The 22,359-nt window shown below is 41.2% G+C and overlaps 1 protein-coding gene across 2 annotated transcripts in view; it reads left to right on the top strand.

The window, feature by feature from the left end:
- Nucleotides 1-6,983: 6,983 nt before the first annotated feature.
- The window catches only part of TMEM26 (transmembrane protein 26), a 69,045-nt gene continuing 53,669 nt past the window's right edge, over nucleotides 6,984-22,359 (top strand). Inside the window, exon 1 of one of the 2 annotated variants that reach the window (XM_070470702.1) lies at nucleotides 6,984-7,522. In XM_070470702.1, coding sequence (XP_070326803.1) covers nucleotides 7,077-7,522 — 446 coding nt within the window. In that variant the 5' untranslated portion in view covers nucleotides 6,984-7,076. The remainder of the gene's footprint in view (nucleotides 7,523-22,359) is intronic. The other variant, XM_020899683.2, reaches the window with a different exon arrangement.

The raw sequence follows: 22,359 nt of genomic DNA, 5'->3' as shown, positions 1-22,359 counted from the left end.
TTCATGGCTACAGCTATAATCCTAGGCTTATCTGAACAAATTCAAAATGGATCAACAGGTCCAATCAACCAATCAAGCAACCACAAACTACATGGTCCTTCCCTGGTGGTCTAGTGGTACAGAATCTGCCTGTCCGTGCAGGGGACATGGATTTGATCCCTGGTCCAGGAAGATTCCACCTGCTGCAGGGCAACTAAGCCCATATGGTACAAGTCTATGAAGCCCAGGCACCCTAGAGCCCATGCTCCACAACAAGAGAAGCCGCCACAGTGACAAGTCCGTGCACCACAGCTGTAGAGAAGCCCCCCACTCGCTGCAACTAGAGAAAGGCCCGTGCGAAGCCACAAGACCCAGTGCAGGCAAAAATAAACACATTAAAAAAAAAAAAAACCTACATGAACCAATCATAATTTAAATTCACATTTGGAATGAACTTTCTTTTTTCAAACTGATTATTTTGTGTTTGATAGTCATATGTGATTTTCTTAAAGGTTCAAGCCTTTTTATCAGACCTCAAAAATCCTTAAAAGGAAGTTGTTTCCTCACCTGCAAAACAGGCTTGTGATTTACAAAGAGATATGACATTTTGGATGTGTAACAATGTTGCTCATTTTTCAATCAGATAGGAAGGGAGCCTGATAACTGTCCCCCTGGGGACATTAATAACACCAATAATAATCATCGATATTATAACAATAGTGATAATAATAATAGCTAATATTCCCTGGTGACTTACAGGGTACAGAATCTGCCTGCAAGGCAGGAGACCTGGGTTTGATCTCTGGGTCAGGAAGATTCCCTGGAGAAGGGATTCCTCACTCCAGTAGCCCTGCCTGGAGAATTTCATGGATAGAAGAGACTGGTGGGCTTCAGTCCATGGCATCGCAAAGAGACAGACACAACCGAATGACTAACTTTTTATAAGGTAAGGCAGGATCTCTGCTAAATGATAATCTCACTTTATCCTCAACATCTATGGTTCAAGTGCCACTTAATATCCTCATTTTACAAATGAGAACACTGAGGCTTAGAGAGATAAGGAAACACCCAAATTTACCCAGGTCATATTCTTGAAGCATTTAGTTTGCTAGGGCTGCCATAATAAAATACCATAGAATGAGTGGCTTCAAGAACAGATACTTACTTTCTCACAGTCCTAGTTCACAGAGGGCCCAAGATCAAAGTGTTGGCAGGTTTGTTTCTGTCTGAGGTCTCTCTCCTTGGCTTGCAGATGGGCACCTTCTCACTAAATCCTCACATGGCCTTTCCTCTGTGCTTATGCATCCTAGCTGTCTCTGTGCACCTAAATTTCCTCTTTTTATAAGGACACCAGTCAAACTGGATTAGCACCCATGTGAGTGACTACATTTTAATTTAGCCATCTCTTTAAAAACCTTGTCTTGAAATCTAGGTGTATTCTGAGTTACAGTACAAGGTATTGTATGGATGTGAGAGCTGGACCATAAGGAAGGCTGAGCGCTGAAGAATTGATGCTTTTGAAGTGTGGTGTTGGAGAAGACTCTTGAGAGTCCCGTGGACTGCAAGGAGATCCAACCAGTCCATCCTAAAGGAAATCTACCCTGAATATTCATTGGAAGGACTGGTGCTAAAGCTGAAACTCCAATACTTTGGCCACCTGATGTGAAGAACTGACTCATTAGTAAAGACCCTGATGCTGGGAAAGATTGAAGGCAGGAGAAGAAGGGGATGACAGAAGATGAGATGGCTGCTTGACATCACAGACTCAATGGACATGAGTTTGAGCAAACTCCGGGAGATAGTGAAGAACAGGGAATCCTGGCATGCTGCATTCCATGGGGTTGCAAAGAGACAGACACAGCTGAGCAACTGAACAACAATTACGGATTGGGACTTTAACATGGATATTGGGAGGACATAATTCAGCCCCTGACAGGAATAGTGACTCAAACCCAAGCTGCATGACTCCCAAGCCAAAATCTTTATTTTTTAGCTGTCCTAAAGGATGAGTCTCACACAATTCGGGGTAGTAAAACCACCAGCATTTTTAGACTTACTCATCATCAATCATGCCATGTTTCCACGGATCTGATCTTTCATGTGATAGAATGAAGCATTGAGCTCATACCAATGACACTGACTGCTTTAGTATTTACCCCATCATTTACAAGCAGCTGGCCTTAGGAGATGACTCAGCTATGATACCAGATGGGGAATAATATATTTCTGTTTTGGGGTGTTGTTTATTCAGCCCTCATTCATATTTTAATTGATATACTCAAGAAATATTTACTGAGTGCCTGATATATTGGGGACGTTTTTCTTAGCACTTTAGAAATATCAACCAATTTAACCCTCTTAACAGATGAAGGTATTGGCATTATTCTTATCTTATAGATGAAAAAAACAAGGCTCAAGGAGATTAGATAACTTGCCAACGATCTCTTAAGTGATGGTGCCAAGGCCTGCCGAAGGCAACTTGAAGGCAGCCTCACTCCAGACCCTTCTCTACACTTCAGATTCTTCTTTCTTGCTAGCTTTTAAAGTGTCTGAAGATTGACAATTACCAGTGACTTTTACTTTTTTTAAGAAGAGTCATTATTATGGTTATTACTAACTTAGTAAAGCTCTGTGTTTCCTCTACTATTATACATAATGTACAATAGCTGCAAAGTTCCTATTTAATCCATACGTTTCAGAAGAGCAAATAAATCTGTGAGTTTCCTAGTTAAAGTTCGTGAAGTAAGAGCTAGGACTTCACCTCTGAAATAATAGAAAATATTTTTAAAGCCAGAAAGGATGCAATTAAAAACACTGCTAGAAAGCATTATGGACTGGACATTTTGAGGAGTTTCAGGATAGAATACATTTGGAGTGGGTCAATGGAGATACCAGAGCAAAAGAAAACAGTCTAAGAGAACAAGGTGAGCACAGTTCTTTCTATGAGAACACCTAAGAAGCTTAAGTCACATCAGCAAGTGCAAAGAGAAGTTATGCTTGAGGTATTTATTCAGTAACTATATTCAGACCTTCTATATTGGGGACCATCTCTACTCCTTACCTAGGGTCATCAATGATCTCCAGCTAAAATCTGAGAAATGTTCTTTAAAGAAAGATGGGGGTGGGCTGAGGGAGACTCCCAGTAAAGGCGTAAAGAGAATCAGAGCATCCTTGGAATGGATGTGGATCTTTGCATTAACCAGGGCTGGCAGATGGTGTAAAGACAGTTCTACCAAGGCCTGAATGAGATATGTTAAGCACAAGCTCTCAGAGGCTCAGGGGAAACCTCCTTACTTTGACATCACTTTTACTGAGTGTGTGCATTAAAGTGATGTCTGAATAGGATCAAAATGGGGCTAAGGGAGAAATGAATACTAAAAGGAGGTTGTGACTTTTGAGACCAGCCTGCAACTTTGGTGGCTCTGGATGTAGACATGACTTTGGTAGGCATCGCTATTGAGAGGCCATAAGTGTGTCCATAATTGCATGATATTTGGATAGTATCAGGCAGGGACAACTACACTGTAGGTGTAGGGTTTATATGGGTCAACCCCAGGGCTAGACGGTACTAGGTGTGTCAGTCAATATGCCTGCCATGCCTCCTTCATCTCCTGTTCAAACTGCCCTGCTCAGAATGAAGCAAGAAGGATGTTTTCTTAAAGGATAAAAAAGAACTAAACTGGTTCTAAATTGGGAAAGGATTATGTCAAGGCTGTATATTGTCACCCTGCTTATTTAACTTATATGCAGAGTGCCTCATGTGAAATGCTGGGCTGGGTGAAGCACAAACTGGAATCAAGATTGCTGGGATAAGAAAAAAAGATTGCTGGGAGAAATATCAATAATCTCAGATATGCAGATGAAACCACCCTTATGGCAGAAAGTGAAGAGGAGCTAAAGAGGCTCTTGATGAAGGTGAAAGAGGAAAGTGAAAAAAATTGGCTTAAAACTCAACATTCAAAAAACTAAATTCATAGCATCCAGTCCCATCATTTCATGGCAAATAGATGGGAAAACAATGGAAACAGTGACAGATTTTATTTTGGGGGGCTCCAAAATCACTGCAAATGGTGACTGCAGCCATGAGATTAGAAGACACTTGTTCCTTGGAAGAAAAGTTATGACCAACCTAGATAGCGTACTAAAAAGTAAAGACATTACTTTGCCAACAAAGGTCCATCTAGTCAAAGCTATAGTTTTTCCGGTAGTCATGTATGGATGTGAGAGTTGGACTATAAACAAAGCTGAGTGTCAAAGAATTGATGCTTTTGAACTATGGTGTTGGAGGGGACTCTTGAGAGTCCCTTGGACTGCAAGGAGATCCAACCAGTCCATCCTAAAGGAGATCAGTCCTGGGTGTTCACTGGAAGGATTGATGTTGAAGCTGAAACTCCAATACTTTGGCCACCTGACACGAAGAACTGACTTATTGGAAAAGACCCTGATACTGAGAAAGATTGAAAGCAGGAGGAGAAGGGGACGACAGAAGATGAGATGGTTAGGTGGCATCACCTAGGAGGACTGAGGAAGAGAAAAGCAACTTCCTAAAGGAGGCAGCTAGTCTGGCACTGTAGTCAGGCCTTGGTGTCCTCCTGGTGAACAAAAACATTTCACAGAATATCAAGCAAGGTCTCTGTGAGAGTGATGGATCGAGACAAAAAGTGGATCACTCTGCAATTGCGACTGAACACAGACAAAACTTTAGCATTGTTCAAACCACAAAAAAAGACCACACATTCAGCACTGATCTAAATTAGCTTTATGAAGACACCCAATCTTAGACTTATTAATCCATATTCCTGATAGTATCCAATTTAGAGTAAAGCCATGCCTTTTTCAGCCCTCTTTAAAATCACCTAACAAAAGACCAGTCTTTTCTAGTAAGTCTTTTCCAACCTCTCTAACAACTTCTTAGTGAGATGCCCCACAGTTCTGCACGGAGTGTGTACTCCCTCCCTAAAATAGTAATAAAACCAATTTGTTCAGCAACAGAGTGTTCCTGGTGGTGTTGAACTAGAGGATTTTGACAGGTCTTAGGAATGTCTCATTTTTCTCTCCACGTTTATTATTACTTGTCACAGATCTTCAAAGAACAGTTCCCCTGGACTAACTACCCTGATCTAGGCAGTAAGTCCCAAAGTTGACCAGGCTCTTATGACCTGCCAGGTGCTTTATATGAATTAATTCAGTGGTCCCCAAACTTTTTAGCACCAGGGACTGGTTTCATGGGAGAAAATTTTTCCACAGACCAGGTGAGAGGGAAGGTGGTTTCAGGATGACTCAAGTGCATTACATTTGTTGTGCACTTTATTTCTATTATTATTACATCAGCTCACCTGGCATTAGATCCTGGAGTCTGGGGACCCCTGTATTAACTCATTTTATACCCACAATGGCCCCATGAGTCAAGAGATGGTTGAGGAGTCTTCATACCCCATTTACAGATGAGGAAACTGAGGTACAAAGGCTACAGTGCAACCAAGTGGCTGAGCCAGTAGTCCGACACAGCCAGCTGCCTCAGGGCTGGGGCTCCAGTGTCCATACTGTGCTACCCCCCACTGTGTGGTCTATGTGCCCTCATGCGCCAGTCTTCTACAGTGCCATCAGCCTACACTGAAGGGCATATAATAAACAGCTCCAGGATATCACTACTGGGTTTCCTGTAAGATATAGGAGAGTGCAGACCCACAGGAACAAAAGAAATCTCGCTAACCACATTACCAGAAAGAAGTGAACTTCTTTTAAGCAGTTGGATCTTTTTTTCACCTGCTAAAGACAGTAATCACATACTTCAGAAATTTCAACCTAATTTTAAGAAAGGTATGGGGTGACTTTCAGTTGAATAAACCTAACCAAGATATATTCTCTTTGAATTATACTTTTTAATTTTACTAATGTGGGCAAGAGAGTATTTCTGCTTGGTAGTAACAGGACTCAGTTCAGTTCAGTCGCTCAGCCGTGTCCGACTCTTTGCGACCCCATGAATCGCAGCATGCCAGGCCTCCCTGTCCATCACCAACTCCCGGAGTTTACTCAAACTCATGTCCATGGAGTCGGTGATGCCATCCAGCCATCTCATCCTCTGTCATCCCCTTCTCCTCCTGCCCTCAATCTTTCCCAGAACTAGCATGTCTTTATTTTCCCAGAAAGAGGGAAGCTGAGGCACAGAGCCTTGGAAGGTAATAGTTAATCTCTAGCAAGATCTCAGTAAGTTAGCTTCATTTTATCTGATTTATTTTTTGCAATTACTTCCCATCTGTAGCCTACTACACTGATTTTCCATTTACAAGTGATAGAAAGTTTCCTTTAAACATTATTTCAGTAAAAATTTGAGTTCTTTTAAGGGAAAATGTTAAGTAAACAGTGGTACAGGTGGTCGGAGACCAAACAAGGAAAGAAAAATCATGGAGGTATTTTGGAAAACTCTGACTTCAGTTTCCTCTTTGCCTTGGGTGCTGGAAAGGCAGTTTACCCCATTAGTCATTGATGTCAAGGGTACAGTTCCCCACTCCATGAATTTCTCCTTCCAATCTAAGCCTTTTATCTTCTCTGCACTTCTCTGCACCTTTTATCTTCTCTGCACTGTCCCCCTGCCTTCCTGTTTTGCCACTCTATTTCCTTTAGGAAAAAATATAGTCAGGGTAGTGGGTGAGGGTTGGGGAGACATTATAAAGAATATCCCTTTGCTTTAATAAAACATGTCCTAAGAGTAGAGCTAACCCCAGCTACCTATCTTGCTAAGTGAGGTACTGAGAGCTCTGCGAAAAAACCTAGCCCGCCTCGTTTCCTCTAGCCCAGGGAAGTTTTAATTCTTCAACTTGGGCTGGATCCGTAGATCTAAACCTGCCTGCTTCCCTGGCTCTCCTGCATCCCATCAGAGTCATCAGGAGACCCGGTTGGTTCCCATACAACATGTGAGTGAATGAAAGTACTTCCGTGGAAAAGTAAGGGACACTCCGCAGCGCGCCCCCTCCCCTTTTCTGGTGTGCAACCCCACGCCTTTGGCGCACCTCCCTCCTCTTTCCAATGCGGGAAGCCTGAGGGGTGAGGGGTCAAGGCAGGGATGGAAAGAGGACCCCCAGGGATTGGGAGGGGAGATGCACAAAAGCGGGAGAACAACGCCTGGGAGCCGGAGCAGGGTAGCCTCACACTCCCCGGAAAGCCTGGAAAGCTGGGGCGAGCATCTCCGCTCTGGAGAGTTCTCAGGAAGTTTGGGGGAGGGGCGCTCGGCTCTCTCCTGTTCTGGGAGGGCGAGAGGACTGCAGCCGCCGCAGGTCTCGGAGCTGTCACGTTCCGCCCCCGGCTCCGGGCCGGGTCTGCGGGGCGCCGGCAGCGCGCGCGCTCCGGGCGGCATGGAGGGACTGGTCCTGCTCAACGCCCTGGCCACCCGGCTCCTCTTCGTGCTGCACTCGCTGGTTGGAGTCTGGCGAGTGACCGCGGTGAAGAAGGAGCCGTGGTACTGGCTGCTGGCGCTGCTCAATCTCTTGCTGTTTCTGGAAACGGCGCTGACCCTCAGATTCAAGCGCGGCAGAGGCTACAAATGGTGAGCGCACCCCGGGAGAGGGAGGGCGCTCCGAGTTCCTGGGACGCTCCCCTGGGGCACTCTCGGCCGGCCCAGGGACCCATCACCTTGCAGGCTGCCGATTCTTCACTGGGATGCGGACCCCTTTGTCCTCTGTGGGAGCGTCGAAGCAGCGCGGGCTGCCTGGGCGTCTGTCAGACACGCCGGAGCGCCCCCAGGGTCCCAGGGCCACACGGAGAAGGCTCGAGTCGCACCCACGTGCCACCCAGTCCCAGGGCTGGCAACTTGGAAGATGGGAAAAAGAAGGGAAGCTCTTGCTTGCTCTGCGGAAAGTGCATCAAGGGTGTCAGGCCCTCTGCGTTTTGAATTTGGGGTGTGAGTGTGCACAGTTTAGCCTGGGTGCGTGCAGTTATGGGAATGCCCTTCTCTGGGCAGACTTGTGTGAGAGCTTGTGCGCATCGGGCCGCGTCCCGGGGCGAGAAGCCACTCGCAGCACCTCTGTGGTTTTAGCCGCTTTGCTTGTACCAGCCCAAGGCGCCCTGGCTTGGCACCAGCTTCAGGGGTCCTTCGGGCTTGCTTCACAGCCTTGGTTAATAGTCAGTCCATCTTGTCAAAGAGGGGTTGCGATGCTGGGGAAGGGACTAGCAGGCAGTGGTTCAACCTTAACCTCAACGTGCCAAACTATAGGTTCTGCCTGATGCTTTATTTCCTCCCCAAAGACTTGGATGGCAATCAAAGAATTGACAGAAAGATTTCCTGCCATTTACAAGACCGTCTATCTCTACCGCTCCACTCCCAGGAGATTTTCATCCCAAACTTATCTGAGTTAGTCCTCTTCCTGTGTTAATTTTTTTAAAACAATGAGTCTGTGTTTTCATGTATGTCCATATTAAAAAAAAACCTACTGCTATGAGAAAGAGGAAAATACTATTACCCAATTCAAGAATTATATACATGATGGCATATTAAGTATTAAAAAAAAAAAAGGAAAGAAAACCCTTTTGACGATTTTACAAAAGGCTGTGTATTTCACGACAATCCAAGGGAGAGAATGTGTTCTCTCTTAAAATGATCTGACTCTTCCTTAAATTTTCCACTGTCGAAAAATTTCTAGAATTATTAGTGAAGAAATTATTCAAGTAGAACCTTAATTTAATACAATAAGGACTGAAAGCAGGTCACTAACCCTCCCCTCATTGACAGCTTATTAAATAGGAGAGATCTGAGGTACTTTCCACCATGTCTTTTAGAAGTCTCAGAGATAAATGGTATTAGTTCCCCAGATAAGCCTTAGGGTTAAAGAAACAAAAGGGAGAAAAGTGTTCATCTAGCAAGCATGTCACATGAGACTGATTTAGTGTTAACTGAGTAGCTTTAACATGCTGGGGTGAAAAAGATCTTCAGTAACGGGAGGATGAAGACTGAGGCTGATATATGTTCCATGGAAAGTAGTCTTGCCAGCAGCCATCATCAGGGCTCTGGAAAAAATGTCAACCTCAGAAGAAGGAGAGCTTAACTGGCCCTGAAACATCCTCCTCCTTCTCCAAGAGTGGACAAGAGGGCTCAGTACACATTAAGTCAAAATTACATGCCAGTTGTGTAGAAATACTCTAGTCGATGGCACCTTCATCACCACTGACCACTGGCAGCTAAGATGGACATGTAACTTAAAACCAAGAAAAGAAAAAAGTTTGAGACCAAAACAGGTGATGGTCAATGTGTCAAGTTAAACAGGAAACTAGGGGCATGTTTGCGTACAGAATATGGACTCAAAATCAGACAGACAATGGAGTAAAATCTGGGTTTTCCTACTTGCTGTGCGGCATTGAACAAGTTACTTAACCTTTTCCAGTCTGTTTCCTTATCTATAAATATGTATCATAGGTTATTATGAATTCGATGAAATGATACATGTTGATGATCAGTGAATACAAAAGAGATGGTCTTTTTGAGATCCTAGAATTTTTCTTATTAAAAATTATTCTATGTCAAGTGGACACATTTTCAAGTTAAAAAACTTTGAGAGGCTAGCCAATAAACCATTGATTCAGAGCCAAAAAGTAGAAAAAAATTCTCACCTTTATTTCAGAATAGGCCCATGATGTATATTTTATATATAATAAAAGTGTGTAAAGTCAAAGTGTTAGTCACTCAGTTGTGTCTGACTCTTTGCAACCCCATGGACTAGAGCCCACCAGGCTCCTCTGGCCATGGGATTCTCCAGGCAAGAATACTGGAGTGGGTTGTAATTTCCTTTTCCAGGGGATCTTCCCAAGCCAAGGATCAAACTCCAGTCTCCTGCATTACAAGAAGATTCTTTACCATCTGAGCTACCTTGTATATAGCACTAATAAAAAAAAAAAATTGCTGACTCAATATCTAGACCATATTTGAGAATAAGCAAAAAAAAAAAAACCCAAAAACCTTGATAGACTTGGTTTATTATAAAATTTCAGAAACAAAGGAATCTTTGTAAAATGATCTAAATAGAAATATGATCAGTAAAACTTTGTTCTACTGATGCTACCAACTACAACTGAGTCTATAAATATGATCATTTGCATGATGGACAAAGCTCACACAATGTTCTGTCATGAATTTGAGGAAAAAATCAGGAAATGGAATGCTAAAATGATATTTTAAAAGATAAAGTTATGGCAGTATCTATACCTCTATGAAAATGTTACTATAGAGATCTATATAAATATATAAATATATGTTAAATATATTTTATACATATGTATATATATAAATATATGTTAAATATATTTTACACATATGTATATATGTATAAATATATGTTAAATATATGTATACATATATGTTATTGTTTAATCCATTTGTCTTACATTTTTTATTCCACTCTATAGAACCAAAAGTACCTGTATATAAAGACATACATTCAAAAATATTAAATTTCTTCTTGATAGTGGAAAATAGAGCTAGAAGCAACCTGACCATTCATCTAAAGATTGTTTGAAAAATTGTACACTATAATGTGGTAGGTTTTAGTATTGACTTAGAGGAACATCCATGATACATCGTCAGGATAAAGTTACAGAGTTGTGTATATTATTGCCTCTTTCTTTAAGAAAACAGACTTATCAAAGAATTACCCTTTGTGTCAATTGAATACATTATCTATCTTTTAGTCAAGAAGAGGGAGGGGGAGAGGAGGTAGAGGGGAGGGAGGCTGGCAGGGAGGAGGAGGGAGAGAATGAGAGGAGTAAAAAAGGAGAAGAGAAAGGAGGAGGAGAAAGAGGGAAAACCCTCTCATATTAAAAATCAATGCATCAATCGAGGTCTGAACGGTGGACTAAACTCTGTGCATACATGAAATGAAAATGTCTTTTCTGGAATGTTAGAGCCTCCTTTAGACTGCTCTGGGCTGGTTTGAACTTTTTTTTTTTTATTAAAATTTGCACCTGGCCCCAAATAAATCAAATCTATAGAAATAATGGGGCAATAAACAGAGCTATAGAGGAAAATGTGAACAAAATGTCTCGTAACGTAGCAAACATATTACACTTATCCAAAGAATGTTTCTTTAGCTATTCTTTGGAAAGGAAAAATAGAACTAGAGCTGCTGAGCTCAGCTGTCCAGGGACAGGCAACATTACATCAGCACTAAGAACTTGCCAGTTGGAAAAGCTTAATTTGTTGGAATCATATAGGATAAAGAAGGGAAGCCAATGACACATTCCTCATGAAGTCCAAGAAATGTGCACTGGTGGAATTTGGTTCTTTTCCCCTCATATTTATTAATTTCATCTGCTATTCACTTACATTCATTTAAGATAAAAATTAATATCACTGCGTTATTTTTTTAAAAGCTTTTCATTTTATATTGTAGTATAACCAGTTAACAGTGTTGTGACAGCTTCAGGTGGACAGCAAAGGGACTCAGCCTTACAAATACATGTATCCATTTTCCCCCAAACTCCCCTCCCATCCAGACTGCCACATAACACAGAGCAGAGTTCCCTCTGTTGGTTATCCATTTTAAATATAGCAGTGTGTGCATGTCCATCCCAAACTCCCTAACTATTCCTTCCCCTCATTCTTCTCCCAACTCCCCACAATCATAAGTCATTCTCTAAGTTTGATTACTGCCTTTTCTTGATTTTATTTTCTATTGTCTGGGCAACAATCAAAAGGATCTGTGAATTACCATTTGCATGCCTGTGTGCTAAGTAGCTTTAGTGGTGTCTGACTCTTTGCAACCCTATGGACAGTAGCCCGCCAGGCTCCTCTGTCCATGGGATTCTCCCGGCAAGAATACTGGAGTGACTTGCCATGCCCTCCTCCAGGGGATCTTCTTGACCCAGGGATCGAACTACATCTCTCATATCTCCTTTGGCAGGTGGGTTCTTTACCATGAGTGCGACCTGAGAAGCCCCATGAATTATCATTTAGGTAGAGTCAAACAGAAGACAAGATTTCCAGTTCCTTTCCAGCTAATACTGATAAAACATTCCTCAGGAGAGAAAACAAGTGACGAAGACTTTGACAAATTTGAAGCCTGTTCACTTTCAAGCAGACAGTATCTGAGAATATGTAAAAATCTAAGTTTAATTTATTGCTGAAAATACAGAATTTTAAGCACTGAGCTTTCTTCATCAACATTTCAAGAATACAAGGTACATATCTTCAAGTGAACAAAATATCTTACTGATTTGGTTACTTCGTTATTTTTCTTTCCCTTTATTAAGTTGAATCACATAACCACTTTTGCTGACCTGCTTAATAAGTGGACATGACACGGTAGATACTATGTGAAGAAACAAGGCAAACACATTTGAGGTTTTAAAATAAAAGGTAGCAGTTCAATGATGTGTTCAAATATATGGGGATAAGAATAATTATGAATAGTTAGCATTTAGTGATGTTCAGGCTCTTTCAAGCGTTTTACAGAATTTCTCACTTGATCTTGACAGCGGCTATAGTTATTTTCTATTTCTGTTTTCTCCCATTTTGAGATGAGGAAGCTGAGACATAGAGCTGTTAAATCATTTTACTTGAGATCACTGAGTTGGCGATTGGAAGAGCAAGGATATTAATACACTAACAATTTAGCAGAGACAGGATGTGAGGAGTGGTAGCAGGAGTGAGGGTTGGCGTGGGGGACGGAGGCGGTGTGGGGGGTTACTTTACAGCTTTGAGCTGGAGCAGGAAAAATGGGTAAGAGAGAGAGAAGTGGCAAGGTTGGGTAGGTAATGAACATCCTGAAGGAAGTGAGGGTGGGGAAAGAGAGCGCTTTTCTCTGGAGGAAGCACAGAGTCTTATCATTCTTCATTCAGCAAAAATACCTGGTACATCTCAAACGTGTTAGATACTTTTTTAGTGCCAAAGAAGTGGAGGTGAATAAAACAGGTAAAATCTTGCCTTAAAAGAACTCATGTTTTAGTCAGGTGACTCAGAAAATAAAGAAGTAAATAATAAACAAGTGTTCTGAGGGGGAATTGGATGAAGATGATCAAAAGGTACAAACTTTCAGTTATGAGACAAATAAGTATGGGGGGTGTGATGTACATGACTGAAATAATTAATACTGCTCTATGTTACATATGAAAGTGAATGCACGTGTGCTGCTGTGCATGTGTGATAATTATTTCACTTGTGTCTGACTCTGTGTGCCCCTATGAATTGTAGCCTGTCAGGCTTCCCTGTCCATGGGATTCTCCAGGCAAGAATACTGGAGTGGGTTGCCATGGCCTCCCCTCCTGCAGGGGATCTTCCTGACTTAGGGATTGAACTTGAACTCATGTCTCTTACGGCTCCTGCATTGGCCAGCAGATACTTAGCCACTAGCACAACCTAGGAAGCCCCAGGTGAAAGTGGTTGAGAGTAAATCTTAAAGAGTTCTCATTATAAGGAAAAATACTTTTTTCCTATTGCTTTTATTTTCTATCTATATGAGATGATGGATGTTCACTAAACTTACTGTGGTCATTATTTCATGATGTATATAAGTCAAATAATTATGCTGTATACCTTAAACTCATACAGTGCACCTAGTGAAATGGGAAAAAAAAAAAAAAGATGTGCTGATAAATAACAATAAGCAAGTAAACAAGTGAGGGATCAGAACAGTGAAGGGCTAAATGGGATGGGTTCCTGATGCAGAGAGCTGACTCATTTGAAAAGACCTGATGCTGGGAAAGATTGAGAGCAGAAGGAGAGGGGGACGACAGAGGATGAGATGGTTGGGTGGCATCACCGACACAATGGACACGGGTTTGGGTGGACTCCAGGAGTTGGCGATGGACAGGGAGGCCTGGCGTGCTGTGGTTCATAGGGTCGCAAAGAGTTGGACACGACTGAGCGACTGAACTGAACTGAATTGAACTGATAGATGGATGGAGGACTTAGGGAAGGTTCTGCTGAGTGGAAAGTGAGCTGTCTTGCTGGGAGGCGATCTGGGAGCTGAGTCTGTTAGAGAGAGGAGTCAGGCATGGGAAGAGCTGAGGAGGCGAAAAAAGGACTGAGAGAAGGAAGAGCTAAGCGTGTCCTGGGTCACGTCTGACACCCTCCCAGAAGACAGAGAAATACTGACTTTCTCTTCTACTCTTCACTCTCTCTTCTCACCATGTCCCCTTCATCCAAGTGAAAAATCCCTTCTAAATTTTATATTTTACCATATCTCATTTTTTTAAAAATTGAAGCATAGCTGATTTATAATATTTTAGGTGTACAGCACATGATTCAGTTATATATATGTATAACTGAATCACTACAGAAAGACTATATATATATATATATATATATATATAGAAAGACCATATATATGTATATATATATATAGTCTTTCCAGATTCTTTCCCAGTATAGGTTATTACAAGATATTGAATATAGTTCCCTATGCTATATAATAGGTCCTTATAGTTTATCTATTTTATATAACTAGTGTGTAACTGTTACCATATCTCATTTGAAACATCATATGTTAGAAAATGTCTGGGTGGCCTCCAACTAAACACAGGAAAGATAATTTAGGAATCAAAAGAGATTCTGTCCTAATTTCATTGCAAATTCAATCCAATTCTGTTAAAAAAAAACACCTCAATGAAATGTTTTGATTACTCAACTGTGCAATATTTAGAGGGTTCAAAGGGAGAAATGAAAAACCTAGATTTGACAGATACCATATGAAGTCTGATCATGAACAAGTTTTGAGTAGCAGAGAAGAGCTCTGTTGGATATAATTCTGTAGTATTTGATAGTATGTATCTCCCTCTACCAAGAGTGCTTACAAAAATGCCACAGAGAGTTGGGGAATACAAGTACTCTTCCCCACATCTTACAGGGTATGAGAGAGGATGAAACGCAGGGGGAAAGGAGACCCTATGATTTCCATGTGGCCAACATGGGCACTAGAAATTCTCCCAGCAGATAAACTGTTTCTTTCCTTATATTTGCTGCCCAAATAGGGAATTCATACAGACTGCCTGATAGCTCTCCTTAACTTTTTTAGTTAATAATACTAAGTTTCCACTGTGCACTGGATTTATCAGCACTGCCTGCAGTGTATATAGAGTTTTACAATACTTGTTATCTTTGTGTTTGTCTGTGCTTGTGTGTAGGCATTTTCTATCCTGAGCCTTGCTGTTGTTGATCAGCTCAGACAGCTCAGTCCTGTCAGTTGCAAAGTCCTGATTCTTTGCAACCCCATGGACTGCAGAATGCCAAGCTTCCCTGTCCTTCACCATCTCCTGGAATTTGTTAAAACTCATCTCCATTGAGTCGGTGATGCCATCCAACCAACTTATCCTCTGTCACCCTCTTCTCCTGCTCTCAACTTTTCCCAGCATCAGGGTGTTTTCCAATGCAAAAGAGTGACTTAAAATTGCATCCTTTTTGTAGGCATGTACTGAAAGCTACCAGCAAATGACTTTGTTTTCAAGGATCTGAGTCATGGTTTAGGAAGAAGACTCCTATGCTATCTTGAGTTAACACTATGCTTCACTTTCAAGAAAAAGTCATATTTTATCATTTTGTTTCACAAGGGACTTGTTCAGTTCAGTTCAGTTCAGTCGCTCAGTCATGTCCTACTCTTTGCAACCAGATGGACTGCAGCACCCCAGGCCTCCGTGTCCATCACCAACTCCTGGAGTTTGCTCAAAGTCATGTCCACTGAGTTGGTAATGTCATCCAACCATCTCATCCTCTGTCGTCCCCTTCTCCTCCCACCTTCAGTCATTCCCAGCATCAGGGTCTTCTCAAATGAGTCAGCTCTTCACGTCAGGTGGCCAAAGTATTGGAGTTTCAGCTTCAGCATCAGTCCTTCCAATGAATATTCAGGACTGATTTCCTTTAGGATGGACTGGTTGGATCTCCTTCCTGTCCAGGGATTCTCAAGAGTCTTCTCCAACACCACAGTTCAAAAGCATCAATTCTTCAGTGACCAGCTTTCTTTATAGTCCAACTCTCACATCCATACATGACTACTGGAAAACTAGAATTTTGACTAGATGGAACTGTGTTGGCAAAGTAATGTCTTTGCTTTTTAATATGCTATCTAGGCTTGTCATAACTTTTATTCCAAGGAGCAAGTGTCTTTTAATTCATGGCTGCAGTCATGATCTGCAGTGATTTTGGAGCCCCCCAAAATAAAGTCTGACACTGTTTCCACTGTTTCCCCGTCTATTTCCCATGAAGTGATGGGACCGGATGCCATGATCTTAGTTTTCTGAATGTTGAGCTTTAAACCAACTTTTTCACTCTCCTCTTTCACTTTCATCACGAGGCTCTTTAGTTCTTCTTCACTTTCTGCCATAAGGGTGGTGTCGTCTGTATATCTGAGGTTATTGATATTTCTCCCGGAAATCTTGATTCCAGCTGTGCTTCCTCCAGCTCAGCACTTCTCCTGATTTATTCTGCATATAAGTTAAACAAGCAGGGTGACAATATACAGCCTTGACATAACACCTTTCCCTATTTGGAACCAGTCTGTTGTTCCATGTCCAGTTCTAACTCTTACTTCCTGAGCGTACAGGTTCCTTAAGAGGCAGGTCAGGTGATCTTGTATTCCCACCTCTTGAAGAATTTTCCACAGTTTATATAGTAATCCACACAGTCAAAGGCTTTGGCATATTCAATAAGCAGAAGTAGACGTTTTTCTGGAACCCTCTTGCTTGTTCAATAATCCAATGAAAGTTGGCAATTTAATCTCTGGTTCCTCTACCTTTTCTAAATTCAGCTTGAACATCTGGAAGTTCATGGTTCATGTACAGTTGAAGACTGGCTTGAAGAATTTTGAGCATTACTTTGCTAGTGTGTGAGATGAGTGCAATTGTGCGGTAGTTTGAGCATTCTTTGGCATGGCCTTTCTTTGGGATTGGAATGAAAACTGAAATTTTTCCAGCCCTGTGGCCTCTGCTGAGTATTCCAAATTTGTTGGCATATTGAGTGCAGCACTTGCACAGCATCATCTTTCAGGATTTGAAATAGCTCAACTGGAATTCCATCACCTCCACTAGCTTTGTTCGTAGTGATGCTTCCTAAGGCTCGCTTGACTTTGTATTCTAGGGTGTCTGACTCTAGGTGAGTGATCATACCATCATGATTATCTGGGTCGTGAAGATCTTTTTGGTATAGTTCTTCTGTGTATTCTTGCCACCTCTTAAAATTTTCTGCTTCTGTTATGTCCATACCATTTCTGTCCTTTACTGTGCCCATCTTTGCATAAAATATTCCCTTGGTAGCTCTAATTTTCTTGAAGAGATCTCTAGTCTTTCCCATTCTATTGTTTTCCTCTATTTCTTTGCACTGATCACTGAGGAAGGCTTTCTTATCTTTCCTTGCTATTCTTGGGAACTCTGCATTCAAATGGGTATATCTTTCCTTTTCTCCTTTGCTTTTCGCTTCTCTCCTTTTCACAGCTATTTGTAAGACCTCCTCAGACAACCATTTTGTCTTTTTGCATTTCTTGTCTTGGGGATGGTCTTGATCCCTGCCTCCTGTACAATGTCACGAACTTCCGTACATAGTTCTTCAGGCACTCTGTTTATTAGATCTAATCCATTGAATCTATTTGTCACTTCCACTTTATAATCGTACGGGTTTTGTTTTAGGTCATACCTAAATGGTCTAATGGTTTTCCTTACTTTCTTCAATTTAAGTCTGAATTTGCAATAAGGAGTTCGTGATCTGAGCCACAGTCAGCTCCCAGTGTTGTTTTTGCTGACTGTATAGAGCTTCTCTATCTTTGGCTGCAAAGAATATAATCAATCTGATTTGATATTGACCATCTGGTGATGTACATGTATATAGTTTTCTCTTGTGTCATTGGAAGATGGTGTTTGCTATGACCAGTGCGTTCTCTTGGCAAAACTTTTATTAGCCTTTGCCCTGTTTCATTGTGTACTCCAAGCCCAAATTTGCCTGTTACTCCAGGTATTTCTTGACTTCCTACTTTTGCATTCCAGTCCCCTGTAATGAAAAGGACATCTTTTTTGGGTGTTAATTCCAGGTCTTATAGGTTTTCATAGAACTGTTTGACTTCAGCTTCTTCAGCATTACTGGTTGGGACATAAACTTGGATTACTGTGATATTGAATAGTTTGCCTTGGAAATGGACAGAGATCATTCTGTCATTTTTGAGATTGCTTCCAACTACTGCATTTCAGACTCTTTTGTTGACTATGATGGCTACTCCATTTCTTCTAAGGGACTTTTGCCCACACTAGTAGATACAATGGTCATCTGAGTTATATTCACCAATTCCAGTCCATTTTAGTTTGCTGATTCCTAAAATGTTGACGATCACTCTTGTCATCTCCTGTTTGACCACTTCCAATTTGCCTTGATTCATGGACCTAACATTCCAGGTTCCTGTGGTATATTGGTCTTTACAGCACCAGACTTTACTTCCATCACCAGTCATATCCACAACTGGGTATTGTTTTTGCTTTGGCTCCATCTCTTCAGTCTTTCTGGAGTTATTTCTCCACTGATCTCCAGTAGCATACTGGGCACCTACCAACCTGGGGAATTCATCTTTCAGTGTCCTATCTTTTTCCCTTTTCATACTGTTCATGGGCTTCTCAAGCAAGAATACTGAAGCACTTTGCCATTCCCTTCTCCAGTGGACCACGTTTTGTCAGAACTCTCCACCATGACCCGTCCATCTTGGGTGGCCCTACACAGCACAGCTCATAGTTTCATTGAATTAGACAAGGTTGTGGTCCATGTGATCAGATTGGTTAGTCTTCTGTGATTGTGGTTTTCAGCCTGTCCGCCCTCTGATGGAGAAGGATAAGAGGCTTATGGAAACTTCCCAATAGGAGAGCCTGACTGAAACTGGGGAAACTGGGGACATGGAACTTGGGATCAAAACAATCATTATGTCTACATTTAGAATGGGACTCCTAGGAAGCTGAACCACTGAATGATACCCATGTTTTTCTCCACATACTATGTTCACTATGATATATTCAGAACTGAAAGTTAAGGTTAGAATAGTTTATAATTTCTTGTACTTGTTTGGGAGAAAAACAAAGTGCAGATTAGCATGGGCAGCTCCCATGAGTCAGTACATATGTCTAATATAGATCTAAAGGCTTCCCTGGCGGCTCAAACAGTAAAGGATCTGCCTGCAATGCAGGAGACCCCCGTTCAATCCCTGGATGAAGAAGATCCCTGGAGAAGGAAATGGCAACTGACTCCACTATTTTTACTGGGAAAATTTCATGAACAGAGGAGCTTGGCAGGGTATAGTCCATGGGCTTGCAAAGAGTCAGACCTGACTGAGTGACTAACACACACGTATATATCTAATATCTATCTAATTTTTAATTTCATGTATTTCTGCTTCTCATAGCAGTGGTATTATTATCCATACAGCATCAGGACACATCAGAATAGCTTCACTTTTCCATTAAAGGAAGATTCACCTTTACCTCCAGGTTTATTTTCCCCATGTGCATGTCCCTCCCTACTTCAGAAGTTCCTCTAAAATACTGATGTCATTATATCACACCTGGGGTATATACATCATTTTGTTAAAGAAAAACAGTGTTTTTTTAAAAAATAGGTTTTTGACATGCAGTTTTTGAAAAAATAACTTTCTTTCAAAGTCACACTAATGGTTATTAATAATTCACAACTATTAATATAAAATGCCAAGGTGGAGCTGATTTTATTTTCTCTGAATATAAACTTACCACCCATAGCTGTTCAGGGAAGGGTGTTATATTTTATCTTTGGGCTGTCCAAGAGTTAGCTGGTGTAAGACTGACTTAATGTTATATGCTTATTAGAATAAAAATGAGTAACCTTGGGAAAAAAAGAAGTCCTCTCTATGAGGACTTAGTTGGGTCCTGTAGGGGTCCTTTGCTTTCTTATTTCCTTAATTGAGTTTCCTGTTCCACATACCTATTTTATTATTAGGAAAAGCCTCTTAATAAATTGGCTGTGCCATTTTCTGACAGTCTGTTAATAATGGGGAGGAGGATGACAACGAAAGTGATGGTGATGGTGATCATGGAGATGGTAACAGTTACTGAGATATTGAGTACTGATGATGCTCCAAGCCTCTTTATATCTATTATCTCATGTAACCCTCACAATGACCTGATGAATTCATTTTCATCTTATTATCATTTTATGATGAGGATGCTGCTGCATAGCAAGGCTGGATCACTTATCAAAGGTCACAACTAGCAATAATAAGTCACTAAAACAATCCTAGCATCTGTGAAGCCTCGCTTTTCTTGAGCCAGACTTTTGCATTGAATGGATTCCCTCATTCACTCCTCACAAAAGCCCTGGTGCTAGTTCCTGCTTGCAAATGAGGAAGCAAAGTCAGAGAAGTACTCCCATGCCGGGATTGAACTCCATCACCTAGTTGCTGTACTCTACATTCAGCAACCAAACTGGGTTTTGCTGTGGACAGTGCAACTACAGACATTTTTGGGGTCAAGGATTCTCTTTGGTACAGAAAGGGTCAAAGTATTTTCTCTGTTTCAAAATTGGGTAGGTAAATCCCAGGTGATTTGCTAAATGAACACTAGGACGGTTTTGCTTAGAAGAGAATGTAGAAAATTTAAGGGACTTTCCTGGTGGTCCAGTGGCTAATGCTCTTCTGTGCTCCCAATGCAGGGTGCCTGTGTTTAATCACTGGTCAGGGAACTAGATTCCTAAGAAGAGTTTGCATGCTCTAACTAAAGATTCCACATGCTGCAACTTAAAAAAAGAAAAAAAAAAAAGGTCCTGCATGCCGCAAGTAAGACCCATATAGCCAAATAAATACATATGTATTTTTTAAAAAAGAAGATGATTTTAGACTAGACACTAGCACAGAGACACTCTTGCACAAGCAGACATCCCTCTAAAGTCAAAGCAGATGCAAAATAAGATAGAAAAGGGGAAAAATTCTAGACTGTCTTCATGGGTCCTAAAGTAAACAACCAAACTCTACCACAGAACAGAAATAAATACCACTGTCTTTTATAGAGTGAAGTAAATTAAAGTTCTACATAAATAACATCTATAATCCATTGAATCCCCTGAGAGACCATTAAAATTCCTGTAGTCATTAGCACTTAAGTTCACTTGTTCATTAAACATTCATTTATTATACTAGGCACTATGATGGTGTTCTTGAAGGAACATAAAACATATGCAGTTATATGAGGACAAGACAAAACAATACTCTGAGTACCAAATAATTTTCGACAAATTAAGTCCAAAAGAGCAGAAATGCTGCAAGATAAAGATACCGCCTGTGCAGTAAGCTTGCTAGACAAGGAAAATTTCTCAGGTATGTGCTTTATGTCCTGGCCTTTGAAGTGGCTGGTGGTTTTACAAGAGTGAAGAGAAGAAAAGAGAGAAAGGCTTTTCAGGGTGAGGGAATAGCATGGTGGCGATAGTTAGGGTTTCATTTGGAACCAGTTCATTTAGGAAGAGGTCATGATGTTCTCTGCCTCAGAATTTTTTTGAGAAAAAATAGTAATGTAGATCCTAAAACCAACACATATTTTGTCCCTATAGCTCATTTAGTCATTGTGAGGCATTTTGCTGAGCTTTGGATGTGAGCAACAGAATTTATTCTTGCCTTAGATATTCTCTTGGAAATTTTTAAGTGAAGTATATAATATTAATTTTGCTGGTGGTTGATATTATAGTTTGAGAATATTGCTTTATGAAAGAAAACATTCATGGTCTTCCCTGGTGGTCCAGTGGCTAAGCCTCTTCACTTCCAATGCAGGGAGCCTGAGTTTGATCCCTGGGTAAAGAACTAGATCCAATACGGCTCAACTAAGAGTTCCCATGGCACAGCTAAAGATCCCATGTGCCATGGGACACAGGGATGGAAGATCTCACGTGTCACAGCAAAGACTTAGCACAGCCAAACAAACTTTTTTTTTAAAAGAAAAATTAAAAAACAAAAGTCAGCAACAGCAAACCATGAAAGCTCTAATTAAGAGTGCTAGTATTCACCTTCACAAGTATTCTCCTTTTTATAAAACCTAAATATGGGCATTTTTCAAAGGCTTTGAAAATTCCATTACAATTGGTATTCCTGACCAATTTGAAATCCTCCCTGTCTTTTTTCTTCTCATTATTAGTCTGTTGTTCTGTTGCTCAGTTGTGTCTGACTCTTTGCAACCCTGTGGACTGTAGTCCACCAGTCTCCTCTGTCCATGGGATTCTCCAGGCAAGAAAACTGGAGCAGGTGGTCATTCCCTTCTCCAAGGGGATCTTCCTGACCTGGGGATTGAACCCGCATCTCCTGCATTCCAAGCAGATTCTTGACCATTTGAGCCACCTCCCCACTAAAGATCATGGACACAACAAACCCATCATGTGATCTTGGTACCTGATGAAACATACACATTCCATGTTCAGTTCTCCAT

The sequence above is a fragment of the Odocoileus virginianus genome, chromosome 7, assembly GCF_023699985.2.
Source record: "Odocoileus virginianus isolate 20LAN1187 ecotype Illinois chromosome 7, Ovbor_1.2, whole genome shotgun sequence".
NCBI lineage: Eukaryota > Metazoa > Chordata > Mammalia > Artiodactyla > Cervidae > Odocoileus > Odocoileus virginianus.
Note: the sequence above shows the minus strand (reverse complement) of the source record. Positions and strands in the feature narration are given on the sequence as shown.